This window comes from Coffea arabica, chromosome 7c (genome assembly GCF_036785885.1).
Source record: "Coffea arabica cultivar ET-39 chromosome 7c, Coffea Arabica ET-39 HiFi, whole genome shotgun sequence".
In the NCBI taxonomy this organism is placed as follows: Eukaryota; Viridiplantae; Streptophyta; class Magnoliopsida; order Gentianales; family Rubiaceae; genus Coffea; species Coffea arabica.
Window position 1 is genome coordinate 2,916,741 of NC_092322.1, and position 27,682 is coordinate 2,944,422.

A 27,682-nucleotide genomic window follows, 5' to 3' on the forward strand; every position below is an offset into this window, starting at 1 on the left:
AATCTGTCTTTGTAGGAAGTATAAAAATTTCGCACTGGCCTAGCCCAGAAAAACAATTGACACACACAAAAAACACAAACACAAACTGGGGAGAGAGATTTGGAAGTAGATAGCATTTCCAAGATGGTGGAGATGGAAGAAGTAAAATCACCAAAATCATCAACCACAGACCAATTACCATTCAGCAGCCCCACCAGGTGGGGATGCGAGGAATATATTCTGTTCATTTCTTACGTCATAGGCATGTCGGTAAGGTATCTGCCGGCGGAGGACATCGACGGTTACCCCATTCCGACCATCATCTTCAAAGGTCAACCGAAGACATACCAGACTTTTTTGTTGGGAATCGTGGGAGCCTTCAGTTTCTCAATTGCTACCATCTACATACGCCAGCCCACTCCAAAGCTGGCTGCCTATGTCAGACGATTTGCTATTTTCTCCATGGCCTCTTCGCTATCGCTTGCATTGTGGGCTGCCGGTCCGGCCCATTGGATACTACCCCTTTATAATTGACAACTTCCTCCGTACCATCATCAGCACCACCTCTTTTTTTTTTTTTTTTTTTTACCCTTTTTCCAGTCTTTCTTTTGTTGCTTTGAAGTCTGCCGAGATAACGAAAATATGTGTTTGGATGGGGGTTTATTTGAAATAATTATTATAATATATTTTGTAATGGGATATATGTGAGATAAAAAATAATTAAAAAAATAAAGAAATGTATTGAAATTTGTATTGCAAATTATTTTTTCTCAAATCATTCCAATCCAAACACTTATAACTAGCCAAACACAAACCTTGTATTTAGAGAAATCGTGCAATCGGCTTTCAAATTATTACTTTTGTATGTTTTCCACCCTTCATTTATTTTATATAATAATTAAGCCTCTATGTAAGAATTTGGCCCTTCTTGTACCCAAAAAAAAAAAAAAAAAAAAGCAAACCGTTTGACCTCACTACACCACAGCCTTACACTAGCTTTATTATTCCTAGAATTGAAAAAAATATATATATATATATAAAGGATAAGAAATCCAGTCAAGAGCTTACCGATGCCTAATGAACTGAGAAACCATAATTTGTTCTGTATGGATACAAATGAGCTATATATAGATATATATGGTCGTCTATTAGTAGCATTTTAGTTATTTGTTGATAGACATGACTATATGAGAAACTTGAATGAAGTACATGAACAAGTGCTGCCAATTAGGGATGGCAATTGGGTCCAAATTGACTTAACGGGTTGGGTTGAGATCCGGGTATAATAGAAAATCCGCTGACCTGCATCAAACCCGTCAACTCGAAACAGGTCAGAATACCAGACTTGAACCCGAAAATTTCGGGTTGACGGGTTGGCAGGTTGATCCGAAATGACCCGAAATTGAATTTTAATTTATTAATTTACCATTGTAATTTCTAATAAAACCAATTTTGCTCAAGACTAATTACATAATCAAGTAATAAAATTTTAAATAAATAATCCCAAATCAAATCTAAAATAAATAAAAACACCATAAAAGTGTTTTATCCCAAACCAAGTATAAAATAAATTAAAACAATACAAAAGTAAAAAATAATATAATACATTATTTATCCAAATATAATAATTTCAACTTCACACAAGTAAATTAAATTCATTTAGGATTAAGTGATTAATGCCTTTGGAAAAAAAGAATAACTTAGTTTAGTTAGATAAAATAAATTTTATATTTATTATATTATTTTTAATTCATAAACGGGTTATCGGGTCACCCAATGGCTGACTCGAATTCGACCCGTTTTCTTTTCGGGTTCATCGGGTTCGACCTGAACCCACAAAACCTCAAGCAAAATCCATTAATTTCGTGTTAGATTCGTGTCGTATTTTCAGGTCATATAAAAAATTGCCACCCCTACTACCAATGGACTAAAAAAAAAGTTATCAGTATTATATTTAGACTTCGTTTGACAAATGAGTTTTGTGAGTGTTTGTTTAAAATATTACTATATCTTACTATAAAAATTGTAGAAAAAATTTTTGAAGTGTATAAATTTTTCAATATTTTAAAATGTATAATTTAAAATTTTAAAATTACTGTAATTAAAATTATTAAAAATTTTGCAACAGTCAAACGTGCTTGGCAAACCGGCCCTAGTCACCTATCTTCTTGTTGTTTGTTTCAAATCCCATCGGGCCCAAGGTACACTACGCTTTCTCAACGCCAATAAAATAAAATGCTAGTGGCAAAAACACTTGAAGAACTATATAGTTTTCCTTGGTTACTATACAACAACCAGACAAACGAACGTATCGCAGGAGAGAAAAATCGTACGGAAATATCCCATTCCTAAATCCATCCCCAGGGGATAACTCACTCCCTTCAATCTTTGCATATTACTCAGGGGAGTAGATTCGTTTTTCTTTTATTTTTTATTTCTATTTTGGGCTCTTTTGGGTTCACCAAGAACGGCTGCCCGTATCGTTCTTAGCCGATGGCGGAAGTCACCGACCTACGCCTCTCCGACCAACAAAATCTATCCGCCCCTGCCACCACTATCGGCGACAGCGCCGTCGCCTTTGCGGAGGACGAGGATGAGGAGCCACAACCCGATGTTTACGCCTTAAATTTCCATTCCCTCTCTCCTCCTAATCCTTCCTTCTTGATTGATGACAACCTCAATTTCACCGCCATTTCAGAATCCGAATCCGGCTCTCAGCATTCCGAATCTGTTCACTCCGACCAGAATTTCCTCTACTACAGCCCAGAAGACGACGACGACGACGATCAAATGAATTTCGTTACGGATTTATTCGCGACCCGCCATGGTATCCCCGACCATGGACTGTGTAATTCTGAATCCGGGTGTACTTGTCTGGACGAAGAACCCGAATTAGTTTTAGGTGCACAGGCCGAATGCAATGGGGTTGATGCTCTTCCGTCAATGGTCGGCGGTCTTCGAATTGTGAACATGGAATCGGAGTCCGACTCGGAAGCTGCGGAGATCCATTCTAGGGTTGATAGAGCAAATGATCATGATGGGTTGAATCCAAATTATGATGACTTGGACGAGTTTTGGGATTGCCCGCAATTTGATAGTCAACGGGCGAGGGCTTTTTTTAACGAAGAATTCGAATGGGAGGAAGTGAATGTTAGGGAAAATCTGAGTTCTTTGATTGATCGAATAGAGGAAATTTCAGTTTCCTCTGACACTGAAAATTCGACTTTTGATACTGGTGGTGGAGAACATGATGAAGAAAATGCAAGAAACGTGGAATGGCAGGTCCTATTAGCAGTTAACAATCTGGAAATAGCAGTTGGTTTTGATGAATATATCGTCCTGTTTGGGGAACATGTTGATGCAGAGAGTACTGTTAAGGGTGGTCCGCCAGCTGCCAAATCCGTGGTTGAAAATTTGCCTTCAGTAGTTTTGACGACGGAGGATTTAATGGCAAATGATGTGGTTTGTGCAGTTTGCAAAGATGAGATTTCTCTGGGGGTGGAGGTGACTAGGCTACCCTGTAGTCACCATTATCATCAGGACTGCATTATGCCCTGGCTAAGCATTCGTAATACATGTCCTCTTTGTCGCTTTGAGTTACCTACAGATGATGTGGATTATGAGAGAAGAAAGAATAGAAATGGCGCTGGCACTAGCCTGATTGGTGATTTGCAATTTAGTAATTATCAACTTTTACCCTGAGAGTGTCCGTAGATTGTCAATTGTGGAGGATATCTTTAGGCAGATGATATTTTAGGTCTTGGTGAAGATACCGACGTTTTCTTCTTGTGCATTTTCGAATGTTGTAATGGTAAAGTCACAAGCTTTACAGTTAGTGGAGTGTTACATTGGGAAATTTTGTGCTTTTTGCCATTGAATAAATCATGTCTTGTTGCGATGTAAGTATGATAGAGAGTTACATGTAGTGTAAAACCACTGTTTATATGAATGAACCGTTTTAACTTTATGGACCATGGTTACGTTCTTTCTTCTTCCTTTGGCATTTGATTTCTCCGCTAGTGAAGCTGCATGAGCTTCTGCACTTGGTGTTTTGCTGGTCCGGATATGGATTGTGTTTTTAACGAATTGGATTTATTTTCGACGTGTTTGTTGCATCTTTGTTCTTATAATGATTGCTAGGCTGTAAAAGTAGAGTTTTGGGGTTATCATCAGTTCATTTCTCCTCCCAGGCTCAATTTGAGAGGTAAAGTTTGTTGGCAGCTAGATCTTTTGCATGAGCGGTCAAGCTTTTAGCCTTTTGCACGAATTGATCGGGAGTTCTGTAATCTACTCAGATACATTTTTTTGTTAATTTGAACTGAAGATTATGAAGGTAAAGTAGTGCTGGTGCTTAAGTTCCTTTAAGTAATAGTTCAATACAGTTTAAATACATGATTTGCTATAACTGCATGTGGCGCTGGCTCTTAAGCATTTCAACATACTTGAAGAACTGAGGGTCAACATATGGCCACCCATTACAGGTGGGAAATTTGATCTGTCTTTTGGTACTTGATGAATTGACCAAGGTTATGGACATTATGTGTAATCTTAAGCTGAAGCTCTTTATCCCACCAACTGCATTCGAGTCTTTTTGACATTTTATTCAGTTCTCATGCTGTTTAGCCAGCAGGATACTTTGAAATCTGCTAAGCTAGTTACTGAAAGTTGGCCATCTACCACAGCCCTTTGCATGCAGATGGATGAACCACCTTTTAGTAGCCTATTCATTTCCATCTTTGTTTACAATCTGTTGTTGACAAGCTCTGATCTGAATCCTTATAACATGAATGTCTTCGTGTCTCTATTTGGCATCTGAAATGTACCAAAAGCTCTTACGCTGTTTACAATCTCTTGTGGTTTGTGGTAAATGGCTGCTTTGTGGATGCTTCTGATTCTAGTTGTATATTTAATTTAAATCTGCTCCAAGGGTTGGGACAATTTTTATGATAAAAATGAAGATACAGATTTCTTCCCACACACTTTAGAATGAATGTGGAATTAAACGATGGTGCAAGGAAAATATTATTGTGGCCATCCTGGAACTTTTTAACTGTCTTTTTTTGTTTTTGTTGGCTCCGTCTTACAAAATCAAGCTAGCTTTATCCTGGTTATAAAAGATTCTTTGGGAGTTGGACGACAGATACCAGGCATTTGTAGCCAAAACGGGGGGAAGGAAAAAGACACAGGTTGCCTGAGAAAAATGGAATCCCATGCAAATGAAAACGATGGGATGGCTCCGGATCCTCTGTCTACTTTGTCCGCCTAAATCAGTACGACGTAGTGTTTGTCAAAAACTATCTCGTGCAGCTCCTTGAAGACAAAACTTTATCACCCTCATCATTCATCGAGCAAAATCCAGTCCTGCTTTTTTCATTCAACAATACAGCTACAAGATTTAATAAAATTGTGTCTTCCAACCATCCAACTACAAGATCTAGTAAGCTTGTATGATTAATCCTCTGAGTATTAGAAGAACTCCTACACGACGACACCGCTGAATCACCTGAGATGACACCGCTGGGATTTTGATTGGTCTCTTATATGTCCACATTTTGTGGTGCTCGACTTCTTTGTTTATGGGAGATACAGATTAGTCCGGAGGATGATTCCCTCTGAACCGCCATGAATTGCAGTCGGTCGAACGTCAAAGCCACTTCATTAAACTGGTAGTGTCACTTGGGCTCCTTTTGGGTAAACACTGCCATTAAGGAGGATGTATGGTACTCACTATTAATAGTAGCAGCATATCAAGAAAGCGTTGATGAAAAAATAGAGGAGGGTGGGGGGTATTAAACGCCCTTATTTTTTTTTTTTAACTGAAACGGTAGTTTTTATTGATTGAAAACTAAACTGTACAATTCTTGAGCAAAGGCTCATCTTGAGCTTTACAAACATGTACTAAGATACGGAGGAAACCAACATTCCTCATCTTGTGTTAAACTAACAGCATGATTGCTAATCATTCTGCTTCTCTACTTCTTTTAAACGCCATTACAAGTAGTCATTTTTTACAAGATTGGATTTTCAAGGTCCGGCTGTTTGGCCTTCTGGTGCCCAAAGAGCCAATCAAACAGAGCACTCAAAATTGTCTAGAAGCCAGCTTGTGGCTTTGGCTATTGCTAGTGGCTTTGATTCAAAAAAAAAAAACAGGATGTGTATCAGAAGAGTGAAGACTAGGGAGGAGAGGGTATTAATGGCTTCATTGATTGTGGGATTGAATCATTTAAAGCTAATTGAAATCAAAAGCTAAAGCTGAATGAGGATAGGGCTTCCGAATAACTTTTTTTTAAAAAAAAAATTGGGCTATCCGCAATTCTCAAGAGAGGAGGGAGCGAAATCTCAAGATCTCATCTTGATTGTATAGGAGAAATAAGTGAAAATATTATTGAAAATTCAGGCATGAAATTGCTTAACCTCAAGGCTTGTTATGGTTGATTAGAACTCGAGTAGCATTAAGATTGACTTTCTTCGCAACTGTAATGCACCCGTGGACGGAAGTAAAAGTAAACTAACGGGGAAACACATCGAGTTTTGCCCATGAAGTTGCCTTGATGGTAGGAAACCGTTTTTGATAACAAGGATTGATGTTGCCATGATTCAGAAGCTAAAACTTTTCTGGTCTCACTCACTCACGGTTTTGGCTCGGGGTTGGGGGGTTTTTTGGGTTTGTCAAAGCCTCACTCAAGATTGGGTCCTGATCAAACCCCAATATACATTCTCATCATTCACAATTCGACGAGGATTATATTCTTATCATGTCACAAAATTAAGCAGGGTAGCAACATGATACCAAGCAATGTCTATACATCAGGGTGCATATCAGCCCTCTAATGTGAGGCTACTGCAATTTAGCTTCAGGCAGATTCTGAAACTGATCCAGAGAGAACGGTGGAATTTCTCTTCCATCACAGTTTCCGAAAGTTCAATAACCACGCAGCTGCTTTGATGATATCCCTTAAATTCTACCCACCGGAGTAACTTGCTGAAGGAAAACGCTAGTTTCAGAAAGTTGTCATTCTATATATACTAGATTACGAAGTTTCATAATGGTTATTTAGTTACGCCAGGCTCATTAGCGTATCAAGTATTCAACTTTTCTTACTGGTACATATATTGTTATTTTTGTACGAGAGAGAGAGAGAGAGAGATGAATGGCCCAATAATTGAATTGACGTGGAGAAGAAAGAAGTGTTTAACAGTAGTCCATGAAGGCAGCAGCAACAACAACACAACTACAGGATGGCTAAGAAGTCTTGTTTGGTCTAAAGATTGTGCGAAAACGAAGTCCATTTCCGAGCACCTTTATCATCCACATTGTTAGTGGATCACAACTTTTACAGCAAGTACGCAAGCATATGGACATTACATGCAAATCAATTCATTTTACTACTAAAATTGCAGCACCAAACCAACCGTTGCATTACTTTGTAGATTGCACGAAAGATGGAAATTGTATTTAAAACATACCACAAACAAAGGTGCCATGATAGAACTTGGAAAACAGTTATATATATATATATATATATATACACACGGAAAAAGTCCAAAACAAAAGCAAGAAGGCCGGGATGAAGTAGAAAAGATGCTACTGCAGATGATGATTTTATCCTGTCTCGACCAATCTCTCGAGATTACTTGATGTCACTCAAAACAGGAAGACACAATGAGGTAACACAAGGACAGATTCAAGATTAAAGAGGCTATATAAACGTCTAAAACACTATAGCAAACTTTACTACTGTCTTCTTCTCCAGAATATAAAACAATGGCAATGGCACTTTCCGCCCTCCAAAATTGCAGCAAGGAATCTTAGGCTAGGAAGATTTTCAGATGTCAAGTTGGTTGCATCTTTGTTTGATGCTTAATAACGAGGATCAGCAACCAGCCGAACAATGCGGTATGGTAACAATAATAATATGTTACTCTCGAGTCTCGAACAAAGATGATTCAGTTTTTTGTAATGCTTGTCATATCCCGATTCTTGAAATTCTATTCATGTCAGATAAAAGTAGGAGCTAAGCAATTTGCAGCTAAAAGGTGCTACTCTCATCTAAATTAGCACAACAGATAAGAAAAATGGCGTTTTCAACTTGAAATGCTCTCCAAACTGGACTAGCATATGATTTGGCCTGAGGAAGATAATACATCACAGTTCCAACCAGCAAGGACGGTAACCTGATTGGGCTGAACACATGATTGTCGCACGGAACCGTGTAAAATGACAACCACGAGAGAAAAAATGCGAAGGTTGGTTGAATGGGGTGCACAAATGGGTCGCACATGGTACAAGTGACAGTACTGCAAACTGGGGAGTCCCATCACCTCACTTCACAGCACCTGAATAAAAGGCTCGTCAGTAACAGTACCAAAACTCTGCGATGTGGGTGTCAAACTGTATGGGGGCGCCTCCTGAGTTCCCACGCCTGGGCCTGGCCAATGGGTGAAGGTGATTGACAGCCAATTGAAAGTATGGTTGGGAAGGGGGGCGGTGCTAAAGCTCTAACGAATCGAGTTATCTGCGAGCGTGTTTGTACATGACCCGTTTAAATTTAAAAAAACATTCGATCATTTAATGAACTAGCCGAGTTTGAGCGCAATATTAGACGCGTTTAATAATCGAGCAGTGGAGTACGAATCTAATAGTTCGTAAACACATTTATAATTATAAATATAAATATCAATACGTCTAATATTATTAGACATATATTATATTTTACTGAAAAAGCAATTATACATAAATTAGAATTATTTATTTTTAAAAAAAATCAATAAATACAACTAAACTTATTCTAAATAATGCATTATTTATTAAAAATATAATTAAATAATCTTCAAAATCAAATATTTACGAATCAAATTCAAATAATATTTATAATTCATTAATATTTGAGTCGTGCTCGAATCTTGCTCTAGATTGAGGCGCACACGACGTCCACACGCCCTCGCCTTGAATTGGCTCATTGAAAGCTCTAGGTTGCAGCGCACACGACGTCCACACGCCCTTGTTAGCAGGGACCCATGGGCTTTTTTTTTTTTTTTTTTTTTGGTCAAAAAGAAAAAAAAAATCCCATTTTCAAGGGCAGTTGTCTCTATTTGGTCTATTATTTGCCCTTGAAATTTCGTTGTCTCGCAGATGCTTCTCCTCTCTCTCATGATTACGCTTTTGGATTTTTATCCGTGAATTTTGCATTCTGAAGGGGGCAATGTATTATGCGAAAAGGAGTAATTGGATACGGTGTATGATCATGTAGAGGGAGGGATAAGATATGGTTACTGAATTGAGGGCCTCGAAGTGAAGTGGTGGTAATATGTTACTATATAAAATCATTTCTTTCCCATCTCAGCGGGGCGGGGCGGGGCGGGGTGCTTGCGCTAGCTTTTCTTGTCTCGTCTGCCTCACCTTTTTTACCCCCCTTTTGATTTAATGGGGAGAAATAAAATTAGAAAAGCCGAAAAGAATTGTAAAGGGCAGAAAACGTCAAACCCACAATTGAAAGTGGACGATAGATATTTTGCGTCGCATTCTTTCGGTAACCTCATCCCAGATGCAAAAGTTTGCTAGATAGTTCTTGGATTGTGCAGCAACTGGCTCTTTGTTTTTTTGCTACTACAAGACGTGATACCATGACAATAAAGTAGACAAGTGGATCACTCCCAAGCATTTGAGAGGCTCTTGTTGAAAGGGCAAAAAACGAAAGAAATCCTCCAAAGGCCCTGTTGCTCGGCTTCCTAATTTTCTTGCGCCAGGAAAATCGTTATATTATTTGGTCTCTGCACAAAAGTTATTTGAAAGATTTTGCACTCCAAAAGGTACTGGCAGTGTAAATGAAGCGATTGACGGGACGAAAAAACCGAGGATCGAGCAAAATTCAATAATGCGTCTAGATTATGAGAAAAGGAGAAATGCGCTTGATTGCCATCCCCTATTAAGGTCAGCAGAAAAGGTGAAGATGATAGAAAGAAAGGATCTCAGGCAGATAATAAAATGAAGGCAAGGATAAAGATGAAGGCATTAGAGTTTGAATGATCCAGGTCACTTTTGCTTGCAAGATTGGAATTGTTGGAAAACTAACATCAGCAACTTTAAAGCAACACACACACACACACACACTCGCATATTAAAACTTGAGAGACAGAGCAACTGTTCCAGCAATCATGGATTGTCTTTGGAAAAGAAAAAGGAGAAAGAAAAAAGAACCTAGAAAGGAAATACTACTGAAAAGTTGGAACACGGAAACAACAATGTAAAGACAGCGATGAAGTATGAGTCAATATCTGTCTCATGAATTTTTTGACCGTTCAGCCCACTCAACTTGGCCAACATACATGAAGTAGGGAGAGAGCATTTGCCTCCATAGGCTTTTGGCTCTGGATGCATACAAAGTTCCTTTTATTAGTGGAAGACTACATTTCAAAGTACATTCATATCTTTCCCCTTATCATCCTCCCACCAACATTAATTGTAACGCGAATTTATACATACCATAGAACTTTATAACTTGTGTGGCCAACATTCAGTATCAACTTATCTAAATCAACAAAAACCCAAGGAACAGATGATTATATATATATGTATACATATAAAGAAACAACAAGGAGGAGGAGAAGAGCGAGTTTTGAGTCCCAAATATGATATGGTGCAATGCAGGATATTCTTTCTTATGTTTTTATTTTCTGTTTGGTAAAGCTATGGGATCAACCACCATAATACCCCTATAATCTTTTAAGCTTTCTTCCCCACTGCAAAAGCTTAGAAGATTTGGATTCCCCAGTTAGTACATGTCCAAAAACTTTTTGACTGCCACGGCACACCTCAGGACTTGATAAACTTTTACTCTTTACTTTCTGAATTCCCCTGTAACATATTTCAGCAGACAAAACCAGCAATGCAGGACATTCTTAGTTATGCTTTTATTTTCTTTTTGGGAAAGCAATGGGATCATCAGCCACAACACCCCTATAATCTTTAAACCTTTCTTTCCTACTGCAAAAGCTTAGAAGATTTGGATTCCCCAGTTAGTACATGTCCAAAAACTTTTTTGACTGGCAAACCTCAGGACTTTAAAAACTTTTACTATTTACTTTCTCCCGTAACATATTTCAGGAGACAAAGCCATTCTAGTTTAGCCTTCCACTGCATTCCAGTTATGAAGTACCAGTTATATGAGAAATCGCCAATCCACTAAGTTAGTTTCCTCAGACAAAACTACTGTAATAGTTCTTACTTGAGTTTTGTCCTTTTAATTCCATTGCAACTTACGCATATCTATATATTATTTGACAAGACAGCGTACTGGACAATTCAACTTTGATCAAGCCTTTACAAGTAATTAAACTAAAATGCCAGAGAATTTTGTGGAGAAACAAGCAACTGCCTGTATGAATTTTTTTTTTTTTTCCCCACATTAGATCAGATTAAAAGAATCCCTCCAACTAGAATCCTTCCATCAAAGTGCCATTATAACTATGGTCCGTGATTTGAGATAATCAAATATAACTTTGAAATAAAAGAAACAAATTGTGTTATTTTTTCCAAAATGGATCACATGAAAGTGGTTGTTGAGTCATTAATTTTTTATTTGTTCCACTTATAGAAAGGACTTGTCCCACTTATAGAAAGGACTTTCCTTCCCTTACCTCTTTCCTCCCATGGCCTCGTTCTCCTATATCTTTACGTCACTGCACCTTGTTGGGCAAGAACCACTGCAGAGTAATAAAGATGTCAAGTTAGCTTGCTTTGCAACAACTAGCAATTTTAAATTGACTTCTTCATCCGTATTATTCAATTGCTTTTTTCTCTTCCAAAAACTTTCTAGCTTTTGAATAATGATACTCTCCATGATATTCTGTGTGCACGCATGTGTATGTGATGTGAGCATTGTTTGATGTCACCAATTATCCACAACACTTAAATTTCCAATATCTTTTGGACCTGCATACATCAGATCAGATACAATTCGTAAGTCCCAAATGACCATATTGGACAGAAGTAAAGGTTAGATGTATACATATATCCGTAAGTTTTGGTATCAATGCAGAAATGTAATACAACACAACTTATGCACGCATTCAGCATCATATTCGAGTAGTCTTGTCTTTAAGAAACTTCACTGTTTAAGAAATGGGACCGCAACATTTTTACCATCCTATAAAACCCCTCTCCTGGATGTTTGCCTTCGCCTTCCAACACCAATATTATATGATCAGGTCCAGAACCTTGTTACATACATAAATCAATTAACTAGCAGAAACCATGCAGTCAGGTGATGCAACAGAGTTGTATTATCTGCTTACTTCAAATCCAACTCAATACCCTTCTCATTTTGGCTTGAACAACAATAACATGCCTTCTTTCAACCTTAGCAGAATTTCAAACCCTTTGTGCCACCTTCAGATCAATCCCCAGATTCAAGACTTCAACCCGCAGATGGCATCTTTCAGCTGCAATTCAACTTCAGATGAAGCAGATGATCAACAACTAAGTATAATAAATGAAAGAAAGCAGAGAAGGATGATTTCCAATAGAGAATCTGCACGAAGATCACGTATGCGCAAGCAAAAGCATCTTGATGAGCTATGGTCCCAGGTTGTTTGGCTCCGTAATGAGAATCATCAGCTGATAGATAAACTGAACCATGCTTCAGAATGTCATGATCGTGTACTTCAAGAGAACACTCAACTCAAAGAAGAAGCTTCAGAACTTCGTCAAATGCTCACTGAGATGCAGCTAAACAGCCCTTATTATAACTTAAGAGATCTAGAAGATGATCCCTGCAAGGGCTTGTCCCAAGACTGATTATATAGACCCTTCCTCTTCAGGTATCACTATTTCTTGTATGAAGATGGCGGTCAAGATTTTGATTTTTGCTTTGTCTCTTCCGTTCTTCGGTGCAGTCTATTCAATAAAAATCCAACTTCACTTTGAACTGTACGATGTCTGAAAGTCGTTTTCTGGCAACAGTTTTGATATGAAGATCATGTTGCCTTAGCTTATAATGCCGTAACTTGATTTAATAGCTGCTAATAAACCATTATAACTTCAATTTTTCTAGTCACTAATAAACTACTGTATAAGCTCGGTTTCCAAATTTGAGACTGCATGGTTATTCCTTCAAAAAAAAAAAAGACTGCATGGTTATTGCATACCTATATATTGACAGTCCAAATGAAAACGATGATGAATCCAGACTCGTCTGTCTGGGACGAAAAATGGCCAAAATCGTGCGGAATTGTTTTGATTATTCTAGTCAAAACAGTGACGTACAATGATGATAAGAGTGAACCTGCGGGTAATAGAACATTATCATAACAGCCAAAACAATGAAAAGAAAAAAGATAAATGTCAATGTGAGAACCACAAGCAAACAGAGACATATAAAATAAACTTAAGGTTGCAAACGATTACAGAAGACGATACGGAAGTAACACTTGGTGCAGAAATTTATTGGTAGCAGCAATTTTTACAAACGTGTAAGTGTGCGGCAACATTTTCAAGTCTTTCTGTTCTCTCCAGATGCCAGAATATGTAAATTTAGATGGGCCTGGGAAAGGCCATAGTTAAACAGCCGTTCTCCTTTTCCTTAATCAAACAGCACAATTCGTCCAAAAGGCATCAACAGTAGCATCACCGCAACAAAGGCCTAAGAACATTGTGTTGTTACTACCAGTATTACAGAATAAAGAAATGTCATCTCTGGGTGAACATCTTTTTGAACGCTAAATCCGTGTAAAGTCTAACAAATCCACAAATAAAAAGCTGACCTAGTCACATTAGTCATTTAAAATATCATCACATGGAAGACAAACTCATTCTTCTGTCGTACAATTGAAATCTCAGGATACAAGAAAGGCAGAAACCCTCAACTCCTACTCTCTACTAAACTACTTTCTCTAAGTATTACGTGAAGAAGGGGTCCGTTCTATCCCATCCCTCTTCTCCTTCCCTCTCAAAAAAATTATTAGATTTTGTTAAAAGAAATAAGAAAAAGTGATCTTTAAACTGAAAATTATGTACCCTAAATCAAACAGCTCTGGTATGAAGGCAATGAAGTACAGAAATCAAAACGTGGGGCTACTCCAGAATAGAAAATTTAGTATTGGAAAATGTGGATGATGAAAATCTCAGAGATGCCAAGGTCTCCAAGCTGTCAATTTGTCAAAATATGCTGCATCTGAGACAAATGATTCTCACCTCAATGCAAATATGCAAGAAATTGAAAAGAAAAAATACAACAACAACGACAAAGAAAGCACCGAAGGTCAAAGGTCAAAGTATCACTGTACTATCTGCAGGGGGTATTTACCTTGGTCATGAAAATCATGAGGTTGAGGATTCCTTTTCCGGAAGTTTTTTTGCTGCTGAGGCAACCGAGTGATTGGCATTTGGCAGTGCAGAATTGTTTAATTGAGAAAGTACTGGAAAAATTCGAGGGAGAGGGCTAGGGACTCGGGGTTTAACTCTTTTCCTGATTTGGAAGCAGAGGTTTCCCGGGTTTGCGTTGGGTTTGATGAAAACCAACCATGTTTTGACATTCGTCAAATGCATGTTTTGAAATACTTTGAGAAATGTGTGTTTGAATAGAATATTATTTGAAATAATTAATTTAAACATTTAATGATGTATGTGAGATAAAAAAATAATTTAAAATATAAAAAGATAAATTTATATTTATATTTATAATGCGAGCGAAATAGTACATGAAATAAGTCAGCAATCTAAACACTATTTGTAATCCCATCTTTATTAATCAACAAATGATGGGATAACAAATAATGGAGTGCAAATAATATTTTTTTAATACTATTTTGATTAAATACAAAAAAAATCTCCCGTGATTTCATTGAAATCAACAAGTTGCCCTGTGATTTTGAAATATCTACATTCCATCCTTGTGATTATGGAACAACTTTAACCCGATTGTTGTTACTCATTTTTTCCCTTTCCTTTTCTTTTTGAATTAATATTTCCTGCACTGTCAGTATTGGATAAATGATAACTATGAAAAATTTGAATTTGAACTCCAAACTTTTGCATATGTGTCATGGATCTAATAGTGAAAGTATATACATTGTTAGTGTATATAATATTTACTCTTTCTTTTATCCATTTTTTTTCCTTTTCTAATTCTCATTTATTCTTTCTCTGTCACTACACAATCACTATAGCTACACCATTGTGACAAACCACCTCTCTATTCTTATCGCCACCTCTATTTGCCACCATTTGCCATTCCTTCCTATTTTCTTCCCACTTTCCCGTCTTTCCCTTCTCTCTACCTCCTTTCTCGCCCTTCTCCCTTTATCCCTCTTTTTCCCAATGATCAAATCTGGTCATCAGAAGAAGAGGGATAGACCAAGAGCAATGAGAATGTGGGAAAAGGAGAGAGGAAAAGAGGAAAAGCTGATGAGGAAGGAAGAAATAAAAGAGATAAGAGAGTAGAAATAGGTGGTGACAAATAGGGGTGGTAAGTGGCCGCTGGTGGCACGTCTACGTAAATGCACCATCCTTTCCTTAGGCAAATTTACATGGAATTGATACCATTAAGGTCAATAGAATTAAGAAAATTGAGGTTTCCTGTCCCTCGAGAAATGCTACCTTAAAGGCCTAAGTAGGAGAGATTCAAGGAGACAACTTTATGATGGCGAGATAACGTGTCACTCCAATCCATTTGTAGTCCAATTTTTCTCAATAGATTGAAAGAATCAAATAGTTGGGATTTTAAGGCAAAAAATGTTGATTGATCTATTCTAAAGCTACATTTGATGAGAGCTATCAAAATAGTAGGAAGAATTAGCAGTAGTACAAGATGAAAAAGAATGGTAATTATATCCCTGCAAAAAATGGAGAAATTGCAAAGGAAATTAGCAAAATAGAATTTAGGGGAGAAGGTTGGGTTGGATAGCAACGAAAGGGTTTTAAGCAACTGGGGAAAAAAAAGATTACCAAGGAAAGTATCAAAGACAAGGTTTGTGAGACTGAAGATGAAACAAGTAGGCTAGATGCCTCAATACCATTTGTAGTTTTAGATCCACTTTGTTTAATCTAGTTAGTGTTCCACTTTAGCAATAAGAAGCAATTTGTTTTTCTTTTTTTTTTATGGTTTTTGCATATTACCTGACAAACCGGTATTCATTTCCCATCGATCTATATCTATATGTATTGCAGAGAGGGATTTAGCAGATACCCTCTCAATGACTTCAAATGTTCTCATTCTTTTTTTTCTAGAATTTTGTGAATATTTTAGGGCTTGAATTTCAACCGCAAGGGTGGGATTTTTTGGAAATATGAGAGTGTTTGAAGTGCAATTAGAGTATTGAATATGAGTCATTATAACTAATTTAGTTTTGTTGTAATTACTTGGATGTCCTTTTGAACATTTAAAACTAGGGGTAAGTTTGATATATGACATTATTTGATATCCGATTAAACATTGAGTACAACTGAATTCAACTTGTGTTTTAGTGAAATTACATAAAAGCCCTTCTAATAATTTAATTGTATTAACATCTAAATCTTTTAATTTTTTAAAGTCTTTCTCATCAGTTATTTGCAAAGTTATGATATATAGATGTTAAGACACAATTAATGTCAATTAGTAGAGAAGTCTGGTTTTTTGCCGTTATCATAGTAACTCCTATCTATTCAAATTCATTTCATTTGCTTATAGGTTTTGTTCCACCACAATCATGCAGCATATTGAATTCGGATGTTGTTACATTAGCTACTCTTCTTCCCTATTTTGCAACACCTTTTTCAATAGGTATGTTTTCTTTAACTAATCTATTTTTTTGTTGTAAAAATCTGTAATATTGCAAGTTGTCTATGCAATAATTTTTTAGTATTTTAATTCAATTGTTCATGTTAGACAAGCTTGATAAGGAAGAGACCACATTTGTTAATTGTTATTTACGGATTAAAATAAGTTTATCATCATAAATTTTCCCATTTATAGATTGCATCTACTTCTTTTGTTGTTTTAACTATTAGTTAGGGTAATTTTCAAATCATTTGCTACTTTATTGACTATTCCATTTAGACAATTTTTTACTTCATCTGATTTGCCAATATGTTTAACTATCTACTTAAAACTATTTGACTACAAATCTAAAGTATGTATCTCATTACTTTTAATTATTTTTCTTAAATTGAGTGGATTAAGATGCTTTAGTACTTTTTTGAGGTAATTATTCCTCTAAATTAGCATGCTAGTTGTTGTATATCTTTGCAACTAACACAAAACTAATATTTCGTGATTGTAACCCCTATCGAGAAGGAGATACTTTACTATATGTCCTAAATCATACAATAAATTATAATTAATTGCTTGTTCAATGTGAAGGCCTCGTGATGATATATGTCTTTGGAATCAATATAAATTCAAGAATTTGGATTGCAAGAACTGAAATTCCACTAGTAATGATTTCTTCAAGTATGCTAATTGTTCAAATCTCACTTATATGACAAGATAATGTGGTGGATTGCCTTCATATCAAGATCAAATTCAAACTAAACAACAAATTTTAATAACTCTAAAGTGCATGAGTAAATATAAATAGGTCTTTTATTATACTATATTAGATGCAAAATAGTTGATCGTATCTTATAATTATGTTTTATTGCATATTATATTTTTTTAACTCAATATGTAACTTATGATTTTTTTATTTAATATCACATAATAAAAATTGTCATACTTCAATCCTTATACTATAAAATGCCAAATAATAATTATTAATCATCTTTAATTATAGGCACTAAACTCCCATGCGTTGCGTGGGCTTTTCCCCCTAGTTTTAATACATAAAATTAGGGGTGTGCATTCAGTGCAATGATTTCGGTTATTCGACCTATAGAAATCTAAATCGTTTTCAATTTCAAATTGGCCATAACCGAATTCATTCCGCAACCGATTTCAAATTCGAAAACGGTAATGAATTCGGTCTAACCGAATTCATCTATTAAAAAAACTAACTTTTTAAAAATTATTACTGATTTGATTCCCAAATTTATTCATAATTTAACACATTACTTATGTTCTAATCATTTTGTGGTTTAATTTAATTGGCATTTATTTGATCACTTATACCTAGAATCGTTAGTCTATGATTTAAGAAACACATAAAAAGTGATCAATTTAAACTAGAATAAACCTTAGAGTGTACGATAATTAGTGATAATTTATGAATTTATAATTTAATAATAAGTAATATTAGTAGCAAACTTACAAATTACAACGATTAGTGATAAGTTATATTAGTTACAAACTTATAATTTGTTTTAAATCAAAATAAAACTTATTTACTTACATATATTATTGTGAAAGTTAATACACTAATACATTGATTTGCAGTTCACATACATTCACTTGCACTGCTTAGTTGTCTTATCTATATTTAAAGCCTTAAGATTAGTGAATATATAATATAAATTTTTATGTTAAATATGTAATTTAAATTTAGAGCACACTAATACTTGCAAGTTATAGATTGCGCATTCAAATATTCAATAATTCAAGCATGAATGATCAATGATGTATCAAATTACCAATATCTAAATTCTAATTACTAATTATGTTTATTATTTAATATTTAGTATTAAACATATATGTATTAATTATTATCCAATTCTAGTCATGCTACTCACGTATAAAATAATAAGTAATTATCTTATATTGTTATGTATTACTATGTATTTGTATTATTATAGTCATATAACATTTAACAAATACTAAAATAATATATTGTACATTATTATATATTATTATTATTATATGTACATGATATGATGATAATACGATATACTAATTATTATTAATAGCATTTACCTATATAATATAATAATATATTAGTAGTGTATACTAATACTAAATAGCATTTATCTATATATTATATAATTTTATATATCAATTTGGTATTCGAATGCGGTAATGAGGTACCCTATTTCAGTTACCGAATTTGAATGCGAAATTGGTTATTACCAAATTCAGAATTTTATTACCTATTTCATACCATATTAGAATTCGGTGAATTCGGTATGTACCGAATTTGTACCAAATTACAAAAAATTCGATTTCAAATTACCAAATTAAATTTAAATTCGGTTATGAATTCGGTATGAACCGAATTTCCTCACCCCTACATAAAATCTAATTAAAAACTTTAAAATAGTAGGTTATAATTAATCCTATCACTAGTCAAATTTAAATTTTAAAATTTAAATCTTTCCCACTATCTCCTTCATAAACCGTTTATAGTTTGTTATTTATACTTTAAGTTCTTTTTACTTCTTAATTAAATAAAATACATTTGTCAAGCCAAATTTCTTAGGGATAATTGATTAGTCTCATTTTAAAATTATTCACTCTATTATATCCTCATCACTTTAGCCCATTTTATTCCTTCATTAAGAAGGATTAATTTATCTAGTCAAATCCTTGAGATAATGTGATTAGTCCTATTTTTTAGTTATTCATTCAATTATTTCTTTATCGCTTTCCTTCTGGGTACAATAATCATTTGTCAAAATATTCTAATGATATACTCGATTACTCTTATTTTTAATAATTTATGTTTCCATTACTAAATCAATTTTCTTGTGGTCTTAAACTTTTTTTTTTTTTTTTGTACTTAGCAAGCTGAGGGCACTTACTAGGTTTGCTTTTTATATTTTTATGTTGGCTTTTATTCAGTAAGTTTGTTTTTTAAAGTTTTAAAATTTGAATGTTGAAATTATACTCTAACATTAAATTGAAGTATGTAAATAACAATTATGACATTTTATTTGCATTTAGAATAATCTCAATATTAATATCATGCAAGCATCTAGATGACTTTTCATTTAGCACATGTACACGAAAAAGTGCATGTAAAGAAAAATGTATGTATGAATTTTAAATTAATAAAAGTGTATTTAGAAGGTTGCTTTTGGTGGTATTTTAGCAAAATTTTAATGAAAAGGTTGTATTTCACCAAATTTACATCCAAAAGTTTACTTTTTCCGATGATTGCAATTCTAGCTTTTTATTTGATTAAAAACACTTAAAAATGAGGTAGCAACTTGGAAAAATAATTCTAACTTTTTATATGTCCAAAAACATTTAAAAAGTAAGATAATGAATCATAAATAGTGAAAGCATTAAAAAAAATAGAACTGCAGGGTTAGGGAAGGTAAAGATTAGGGGACAATTATCAAATTTGATGATTCATGTGAGTATGGGCAAGTTATAATTAGGTTAATCTATATATTCCTACTTAGTTAATGGTTCAAAATAGATGAGTCGTCAATGAATATAGTTTTATATGGGTTTGGATTATCCAATCATCTATTCACAGCCCATTACTAAATGTTATTTACTTTTTCATTCATATTTTGTTTAGCAACAAAATAGTAAATCATATCAACATATCAAGTTAATAAATCAATTTTTACCTAAAGAAAGAGAAAAAAACATAAAAAATTGCTTAAAGGAGCCTAAAATGACCATCATAGTGAGTTTCAAATTTTGTCACTATATGACAATCTAAAAATAATTTAGATATTAATGCAAACAATCAATTAACATTCACGAAATTTATTAAACTTTTATGAAAGAAATGAAGGAAGTAAGATAAATTTCAAAAAATAAATAATAGAAATTAAAGAAGAGGGAAAATGATGAATACATCTTTGCAAAAATTAGAATATAATTATTAGAGTAATTTAGATTTACCCATTAATGATTGAGTTTGAATCTATGTCTAATTTAATTAAATCAAAATAAGTCATTCAAAATCTGTCAATTTCATACCCACTAATTAATGGGTTAATTTGGTCACCCATTTGAATCTAATTAAATTACACACGCAAACTCATTTGTTAATATACACACCAAATAAATAGGTTACCATTTACATTTATAAATAACTGAAAATAACAATAGAATAGGAGACAAGTGAGCTGTAAAATTAGATACGAGAAAGGATAATTGGGTGGTAGCGAGATAGAGCAAAGAGAAAATAGGATTTGATAAAACGAGAAAATGGTTGTAGGGATACAAAAAAATTGAGTAGGATTTTAAGGAACGAAAAAAGGTTGTAGGGATGCGAGAAAGTTAAATTCAGAAAGTAAAAAGGAGAATAGTGAAAAGTAGGAAGAATATCGAGGAGGAGAGAGGAGGTTGAGAGGTGAAAAAAGTGGCATGAAAAGGGAGAATATGAGAGAAAGGGATAATATTATTGTGTTTGGCCATATTTCTCCTCCTTCTCATATAAACCCGTGCATAGCACAGGCCAAAATACTAGTTATGAAGTATGGTTGAATTATGTTCATAACTTGGTTTCAAGTAAAGGAGCATCATCTACTCATTTTCCATATGTGATTTTCTCCAATCTTTTTCTTTCTTTCTTTTTTTGGTTGTTGTATTGTAGAAATAAGAGCTAAAACAGTATATTCACATATAATTATTGATTAGGTCTTTCCCAAATAACTCCCAATAAGTCAACAAAAATGAGGGATCCTAATCTAATTGATGGCTAATTACATCACATCACATCACAAAAAGTGATATAATAATTATTTCAAATAATACTTTTGTTTGGATAAAGTATTATTTGAAAAAAATGAATTGGCAAAGTGTTTATGATGTACGTGAAATATTCTCTAATTATTTTTTGTTGGCATTGGATAATAGACTTTTGCACAATTATGAGAAAAAGATTACTCTTGCGATTCAAAAAAAAAAAAATATAGTTGCACTAGATAGGATTGACCCACTTTTTTGAAAGGCCAAAAACGAAAAATCTTTATCTGTTATGTATGGATTGATTGAGTGATGCAGAAAAACTTGGGGGTTGATATTTGGATTAGTCCCGGTCTCCTGGTATCAGGGTATTATTTGCGTGGTAATATGCTGGGAATTTAGTCAGTTGCCTAAGAAAATGGTAAAATGTGGAACCGACAAACCGCGTTCTAGCGTTCCAACTTCCAACCAAAACCAGCGAGTGAAACTCAGGTCCGACTTCGAATTTAGAAACAAACACAAGTAGGGAAGGGTTAACAACTGGAAGAGTAGAAGAAGAATCAGGTAAAAAGAAAAGGAAAGGAACCTCTCTCCCTCCCTCTCTCTAGCTCCTCAGATAGATCCCATTTTCTGCTTTCACTCCGACGCATACATAGAGGACACTCTCATACACAGTCTTCTCATTCTGCATTCACTCCTAAACCCCCCAGGCCCCAACCCTTTCTGCATCTTCAATTCACCTGATTTGTCGGCATTGTTATTTCTACACTATTAGGTGGCTTGGATTCGAATAATGGCGGTGGCGGTCCGGGGCGGCCGAGGCAGCAGCATCGGCGGAGGATCTGGTGCCGGATCCACCTTTCGTAACTTCTTCTCTTATAGAGTCTTCGTCTCCGCCATGTTTACCCTCCTCTTCCTCGCCACTCTCTCCGTCCTCTTCTCCTCTCACCCCTCCCATCACGACGACGACGACTCCGTAAGTCCCGATGTCTTCCCAATTATTTACTTCTTGTTTTGAGGGTTTTATTGACAACAGCAAGTTATTGGTAGTAAGTAGTAGTAATTTTTTGAACCCCCCCCCCCCCTTTTCCCCCCTTCCTACTGTATTATGTCAGGTGATTTTGACGAGCGGGAACGCCTACGTGCAAAGAACATTTCTAGCGTTAAATTCCGACCCATTAAAGACTAGGGTAGATATGATATACAGGCAAGCTAATGATCACATTGCCCTTGTAAATGCCTATGCTGCTTATGCTAGGAATCTCAAGCTGGAGATCTCTAAACAGCTTAAGATGTTTGATGATTTAGCTAATAATTTTGCCGAGCTTCAACTGAAGCCCAATTATAGGAATGCTTTGTTTGAATCGGATGGACCCATAGACGAGGATGTCTTGAGACAGTTTGAGAAAGAGGTTAAGGATAAGATTAAGGTTGCTAGGTCCATGATTGCCGAGTCAAAAGAGTCGTATGATAATCAATTGAAGATTCAGAAGTTGAAGGATACCATTTTTGCTGTCAATGAGCTGCTTGTCAAGGCTAAGAAGAATGGTGCTTTTACTAGCTTGATCGCTGCTAAGTCAACTCCCAAGAGCTTGCATTGTGTTGCCATGCGGCTCATGGAAGAGAGAATTGCGCACCCAGATAATTATGTGGATGAGGACCCAAAGCCCGAGTTTGAGGACCCTACCTTGTATCATTACACAATATTCTCGGATAATGTGATTGCCGTATCTGTGGTGGTTAATTCGGCTGTGAAGAATGCAAAGGAACCATGGAAACATGTCTTCCATGTGGTTACAGATAAGATGAATGTGGCTGCGATGAAGGTTTGGTTTAAGATGAGGCCGGTTGAAGGAGGTGTGCACGTGGAGATCAAGTCTGTAGAGGATTTTCCATTCTTGAACTCATCATATGTCCCGGTGCTAAGGCAACTTGAATCAGCAAATCTGCAGAAGTTTTACTTTGAGAACAGTGCAGAAAATGCAACAAAAGATGTGAACAACATGAAATTTAGGAACCCTAAGTACTTGTCGATGTTGAATCACCTTCGATTTTACTTGCCAGAGATGTATCCCAAACTGCACCGGATTTTGTTTTTGGATGACGATGTCGTAGTACAGAAGGATTTGACTGCGTTGTGGAGAATTGATATGGATGGCAAGGTAAATGGGGCAGTTGAGACCTGCTTCGGTTCATTCCACCGCTTTGCACAATATATGAACTTCTCCCATCCTCTGATCAGGGAGAAATTCAATCCCAAGGCCTGTGCCTGGGCATTTGGGATGAATATCTTTGATCTTGATGCTTGGAGGCGTGAAAAGTGCACTGAGGAATACCATTATTGGCAGAACTTGGTTAGTAAACTTTGCTCTTTGTACTTATGTTTTGTAATTCTGTTTGATTACATCCAGCTTTTCAAAATAAGTGAGTGTTTTGTGCTTTGAGATTCTGTTGTCTCACCTGTCCTGTTTAAATTTTTAGGTCTAAATTGTATTATCAAATTTTTTGCTCTCTTATCTTAAACAGAATGAGGATCGGACTCTCTGGATGTTGGGAACTCTTCCGCCTGGGCTGATGACCTTCTACTCAACGACCAAATCTTTGGATAAATCTTGGCATGTGCTTGGTCTTGGGTTCAACCCGAGTATTAGCATGGATGAGATTAACAATGCTGCTGTCATCCATTTCAATGGGAACATGAAACCTTGGCTGGACATTGCCATGAACCAATACAAGCATCTTTGGACTAAATATGTTGATTCTGACATGATATTTGTGCAAATGTGCAATTTTGGCATGTAGAAATGCAGGATTACTGTCAGTGAGGCATCTCCAAGCTCAAATTATAGTTACCGTTCATAGGGCTAGCATTTTTCCTATTTGTTGTAATTCTAGGAGCGAAGCTCCTGGCATGTGTTTTTTTACATCCCTCTAGCTGTTTCTTGTTTTCGCTCCCTCTCTCACCCCCCTCCCCCCCCCTCTCCTCTCCTCTCTAGTTGATGTATTCTCCAATTGAATGCACACGCTTTTCTTGAGTAAAGATTGAGTTGAGTGTTTAACAAGATTGAGTTGAGCAAAGATTGTATTCTCCTAAAAGTAATGCAGTTGGGAACTAGGTTTCATTTGCTGCAGAATGTGGAGTTATATGAATCTAGTTCGGCCACTCATACTCTTAACTAAATGTTTTTCCTAGAATCCATTCCTAATTTGTGTCGTTATGCTCTGCAAGTATAAATAATTGTCATGTTTGTTGAGATGCTCGGTTTATGTGAGATGCAGGCATGTACCATACAGAGTGGTTCTGTGATCATTTGTGCTCGTCAAAGATCCATCAGAAATTTCAGGCTTCTCGAATACTTGTCTTGTGGAATATCTGCGGTGAAATTAATTTTGCTTAACGAGTCAATTCTTTATGCAGTTACCAGGCAACTTCCTTCGGGGGAAGAAGATCTCAAGAGCATGGCCGTATGAAGTCTAGTTTCCAGGTTGTCTTTTAAACACGGTTAACACTAGTTGGGAAGGGGGTTGTATTGAGGTAATACTCTGATATGCGGAGTCAAATCAAGCTAGTTAGCCAAATGCTACTGAGCATTTTCATAAGATGAGGGTTTAGTGGTGCGCATCATGATGACGGCAGCCATTCTTTTTCATGTTATCTTCATGCTTTCAGATGTTGCTGCTATTGTGAATTGTTCTTATTCATGTACGTAACCTTTCTTTCGAGGCATAAGTTAAGGTAGAAATGGTAGGCTTTGAACTTGGTGATAGCTTACTGGTAATAATCTCTCTTCAATTTACTGTAAACAAAATTAGCATGAAGAACAACTTTTTGAAGGCTTGCCGTCAAAATCTTCTTGCAGTGGAATTTGCTCATATAAGGAATCAGTAGCTGAGCTTGCCGAGATTCAATTAAGAAAAAGAAAAATCTCCGCTTCAGAAAAGTTTCATCACAAATTTACCCACTACTGCTGCTTCACAATTCAGAGCTTAACACATGACATTTAAAGACAACGGCCCAGCTGCCCCAAAGAGCCGTCAATGGGCCTTGGACCTTTTCCAGGGAAGACAGATTTAGGACACTGCGACAAGCCTGGCCGCACGCAGCCGGGTTCACATTCACTTAGGCTCGTGACGTCAGCTAGTTCTCTTTTCTATGTATCTCTGATTACAGCTTATGCACGCATGAGCCCCCCAACAACTGTATACATACACGTTTCTATATATATATATATATATAATTTTTTTTTTATTTATCGTTACCATCTACTCCTACTCCTACTCTAACCTATACTAAGAAAGTGATCCAACAGAAACTTTAACCTATGCTACGAGAGTGATCCAACGGAGCTATCAAGATCCGATAGAAACTAAATCGCCGTCAAATCATTCAAATGCAAGAGACATTCATATGAATATAAGAAAAGTCATAAATGACAACTTTTTGATGGAAAAAAAATTTAAAATCCCTGACCTCTCGCCCCAAAAGAATAGAAGTAATTGGTTAATCGAGGCAAATATCATCACAAAAAAGTCGGATGCTGCGGCGCAATGACAACGGGTGGAAGGCAATTGAGACCCGGAATATGCCAAAGAATGTACGGGGCGGGGGTTCTTTGAACATTGTGCAACAGTAGCAATGTAGAATTAAAGTGTCTCCATTAATAGCAGTTCCAACGTCCCTTTTTATTAAAGTTTTTCCTCCCCAAAATGATTCCCCCCTGAGTTACTATCGTTTAAAATACTCTTCGCGTAGCCGAGCCGCCGCGACCCACGAAAGTAAATGCAATACAGACCACCCAATTTACTACGTACTCTACAAAAGTAAATGCAATATAGACCACCCAATTTACTACCCAATTTACCACCCAATTTCAACAAGTCTTTGACTTGATCACTGCTGTTATTCAACCAACCACTCCACCCTCCTCCCTAAATTAGTTGGCCATCAACAGAGTCTCTACTTGAATGATGTAAATTAATATATTAAATTTCTTGAACAAAATTTCGATAGCAGGGGCGTAGGCATTCATGTGAGCCGGTGACGATTCAGTTCATTCTGCAACGATTCAGTCCCTTCTGATTTTTCCGTTAATTTTCTTGAGTTTTCCATCTCCCTGGCACAGAGAAGGAGTGAGTATAATTAGAATCTATCGTATCCAACAACAAAAAAAAAATAATATCACTGTTATTCAAGAAAAGCGAGTGGAAAAAGAAGCCAAATGGCAAATGTGTTCATGTTGTCGACATATTTAACACATTCAGAATTTTTTTTGGGGTACAAAGTTCCATCCGGGAAAACGTTGCGGTTGCCTTTTTCTCCCGCTGACTAACTAAAAGCTAATAATAATAGTTGTATTTCGTGCAGCGCCGATGCGCTACGTTCTTTTTTTTTTTTTATGTATGGCTCTCGTCATCTATAGGCAAAGTGAAATATGGTGGAGATGGCCAGCTCTAGAGTTCGCTGTTTAATGGATAGTCGATCTTTTTCTTCCATTATTCTTCTTGTGCTCTAGTACGGATCTAAATACAGTTCCTATCTAATACTAACAGTCATTTTCCTCCTCACCAGTAAGTAAAGTGGGAGGTTTCGGCAAAACCCTCAAGATTTTCTTGGTTCTTTGCTGAAAGCCCTCCATCTCCATTTCTTTTTTAGAGATGAAATTTTAAGGAATTGACCAAATTAAGGTTGCCAACTATAATTAGGTGATACAACACTGTGAAACAGACAGATGCACTCTTGAACCTTGATCCAGAACACAGAAAGAGAGAGATGTGACGTTCACTTGGATGTTTGACATCAAACCAACTGGTACGAGGAATGCATCACCGAACTGGATCAGGATGATTGAGAAAACAACAACTCCTCAGAAAAATATTAGCAAGATGATCATTTTACAGGAGTACAACAGAAAATTTAGCACCTCACTCCCTGGATTTTTTTTTTATTTTTTTATTTTATCAAATTATTAACCCAGACATTTCTATTCAAATCGTAAAGAAATCCACACTTCGATACATTCACGCAAAGGAGCCCTAATCAAAACATGGCAAAGCCAATCCCAGGCAGCCAACATGATTCATCGAGGAACATGAAATCACGCATATACATTTGTGCACAAGGTGCATAGACCCGTCTACATTCATTCATGCACGACCGATTTTCCTTCCATTCTATCAAGAAGTTTGAGAGGAAAACAAATCGTCCC

General features: G+C 35.9%; 3 protein-coding genes and 1 long non-coding RNA gene across 5 annotated transcripts; 3 read left to right on the forward strand and 1 right to left on the reverse strand.

Annotated features, from left to right (window-relative positions):
• The first annotated feature begins 2,472 nt into the window (after positions 1 to 2,472).
• Positions 2,473 to 3,681, forward strand: LOC113698902 (uncharacterized). Its single transcript, XM_027218857.1, has one exon. It carries the CDS (start codon positions 2,473 to 2,475, stop codon positions 3,679 to 3,681), a length of 1,209 nt encoding a protein of 402 aa, XP_027074658.1.
• A 6,429-nt stretch (positions 3,682 to 10,110) lies between these two features.
• Positions 10,111 to 14,470, reverse strand: LOC113701280 (uncharacterized). The gene is made up of 3 exons (XR_011817866.1): positions 14,283 to 14,470; positions 13,126 to 13,262; positions 10,111 to 11,911 (listed from the first exon to the last, which is right to left on the reverse strand). It is a non-coding gene; the product is annotated as an uncharacterized lncRNA (long non-coding RNA).
• Positions 11,888 to 12,905, forward strand: LOC140004552 (basic leucine zipper 43-like). Its single transcript, XM_072058137.1, has one exon. It carries the CDS (start codon positions 12,233 to 12,235, stop codon positions 12,773 to 12,775), a length of 543 nt encoding a protein of 180 aa, XP_071914238.1. The 5' UTR covers positions 11,888 to 12,232; the 3' UTR covers positions 12,776 to 12,905.
• Positions 14,471 to 21,884: 7,414 nt separating the features above from the next.
• Positions 21,885 to 24,538, forward strand: LOC113699220 (probable galacturonosyltransferase 9). Of its 2 annotated transcripts, XM_027219421.2 has the most exons (4): positions 21,885 to 22,040; positions 22,252 to 22,452; positions 22,592 to 23,830; positions 24,003 to 24,538. In XM_027219421.2, exons 2-4 carry the CDS (start codon positions 22,270 to 22,272, stop codon positions 24,276 to 24,278), a joined length of 1,698 nt encoding a protein of 565 aa, XP_027075222.2. In that variant the 5' UTR covers positions 21,885 to 22,040; positions 22,252 to 22,269; the 3' UTR covers positions 24,279 to 24,538. The 2 variants fall into 2 exon arrangements, with proteins under 2 accessions (XP_027075222.2, XP_071913249.1); XM_072057148.1 differs by lacking the exon at positions 21,885 to 22,040 and having other exon boundaries at positions 22,047 to 22,452.
• Positions 24,539 to 27,682: the final 3,144 nt, after the last annotated feature.

Coding starts and splice junctions, on each gene's coding strand:
- LOC113698902 (XM_027218857.1), top strand. CDS start 2,473: ATGGCGGAAGTCACCGACCTACGCCTCTCCGACCAACAAAATCTATCC.
- LOC140004552 (XM_072058137.1), top strand. CDS start 12,233: ATGCAGTCAGGTGATGCAACAGAGTTGTATTATCTGCTTACTTCAAAT.
- LOC113699220 (XM_027219421.2), top strand. CDS start 22,270: ATGGCGGTGGCGGTCCGGGGCGGCCGAGGCAGCAGCATCGGCGGAGGA. Junction 22,453..22,591: donor ATCACGACGACGACGACTCC/GTAAGTCCCGAT, acceptor GTATTATGTCAG/GTGATTTTGACGAGCGGGAA. Junction 23,831..24,002: donor ACCATTATTGGCAGAACTTG/GTTAGTAAACTT, acceptor TATCTTAAACAG/AATGAGGATCGGACTCTCTG.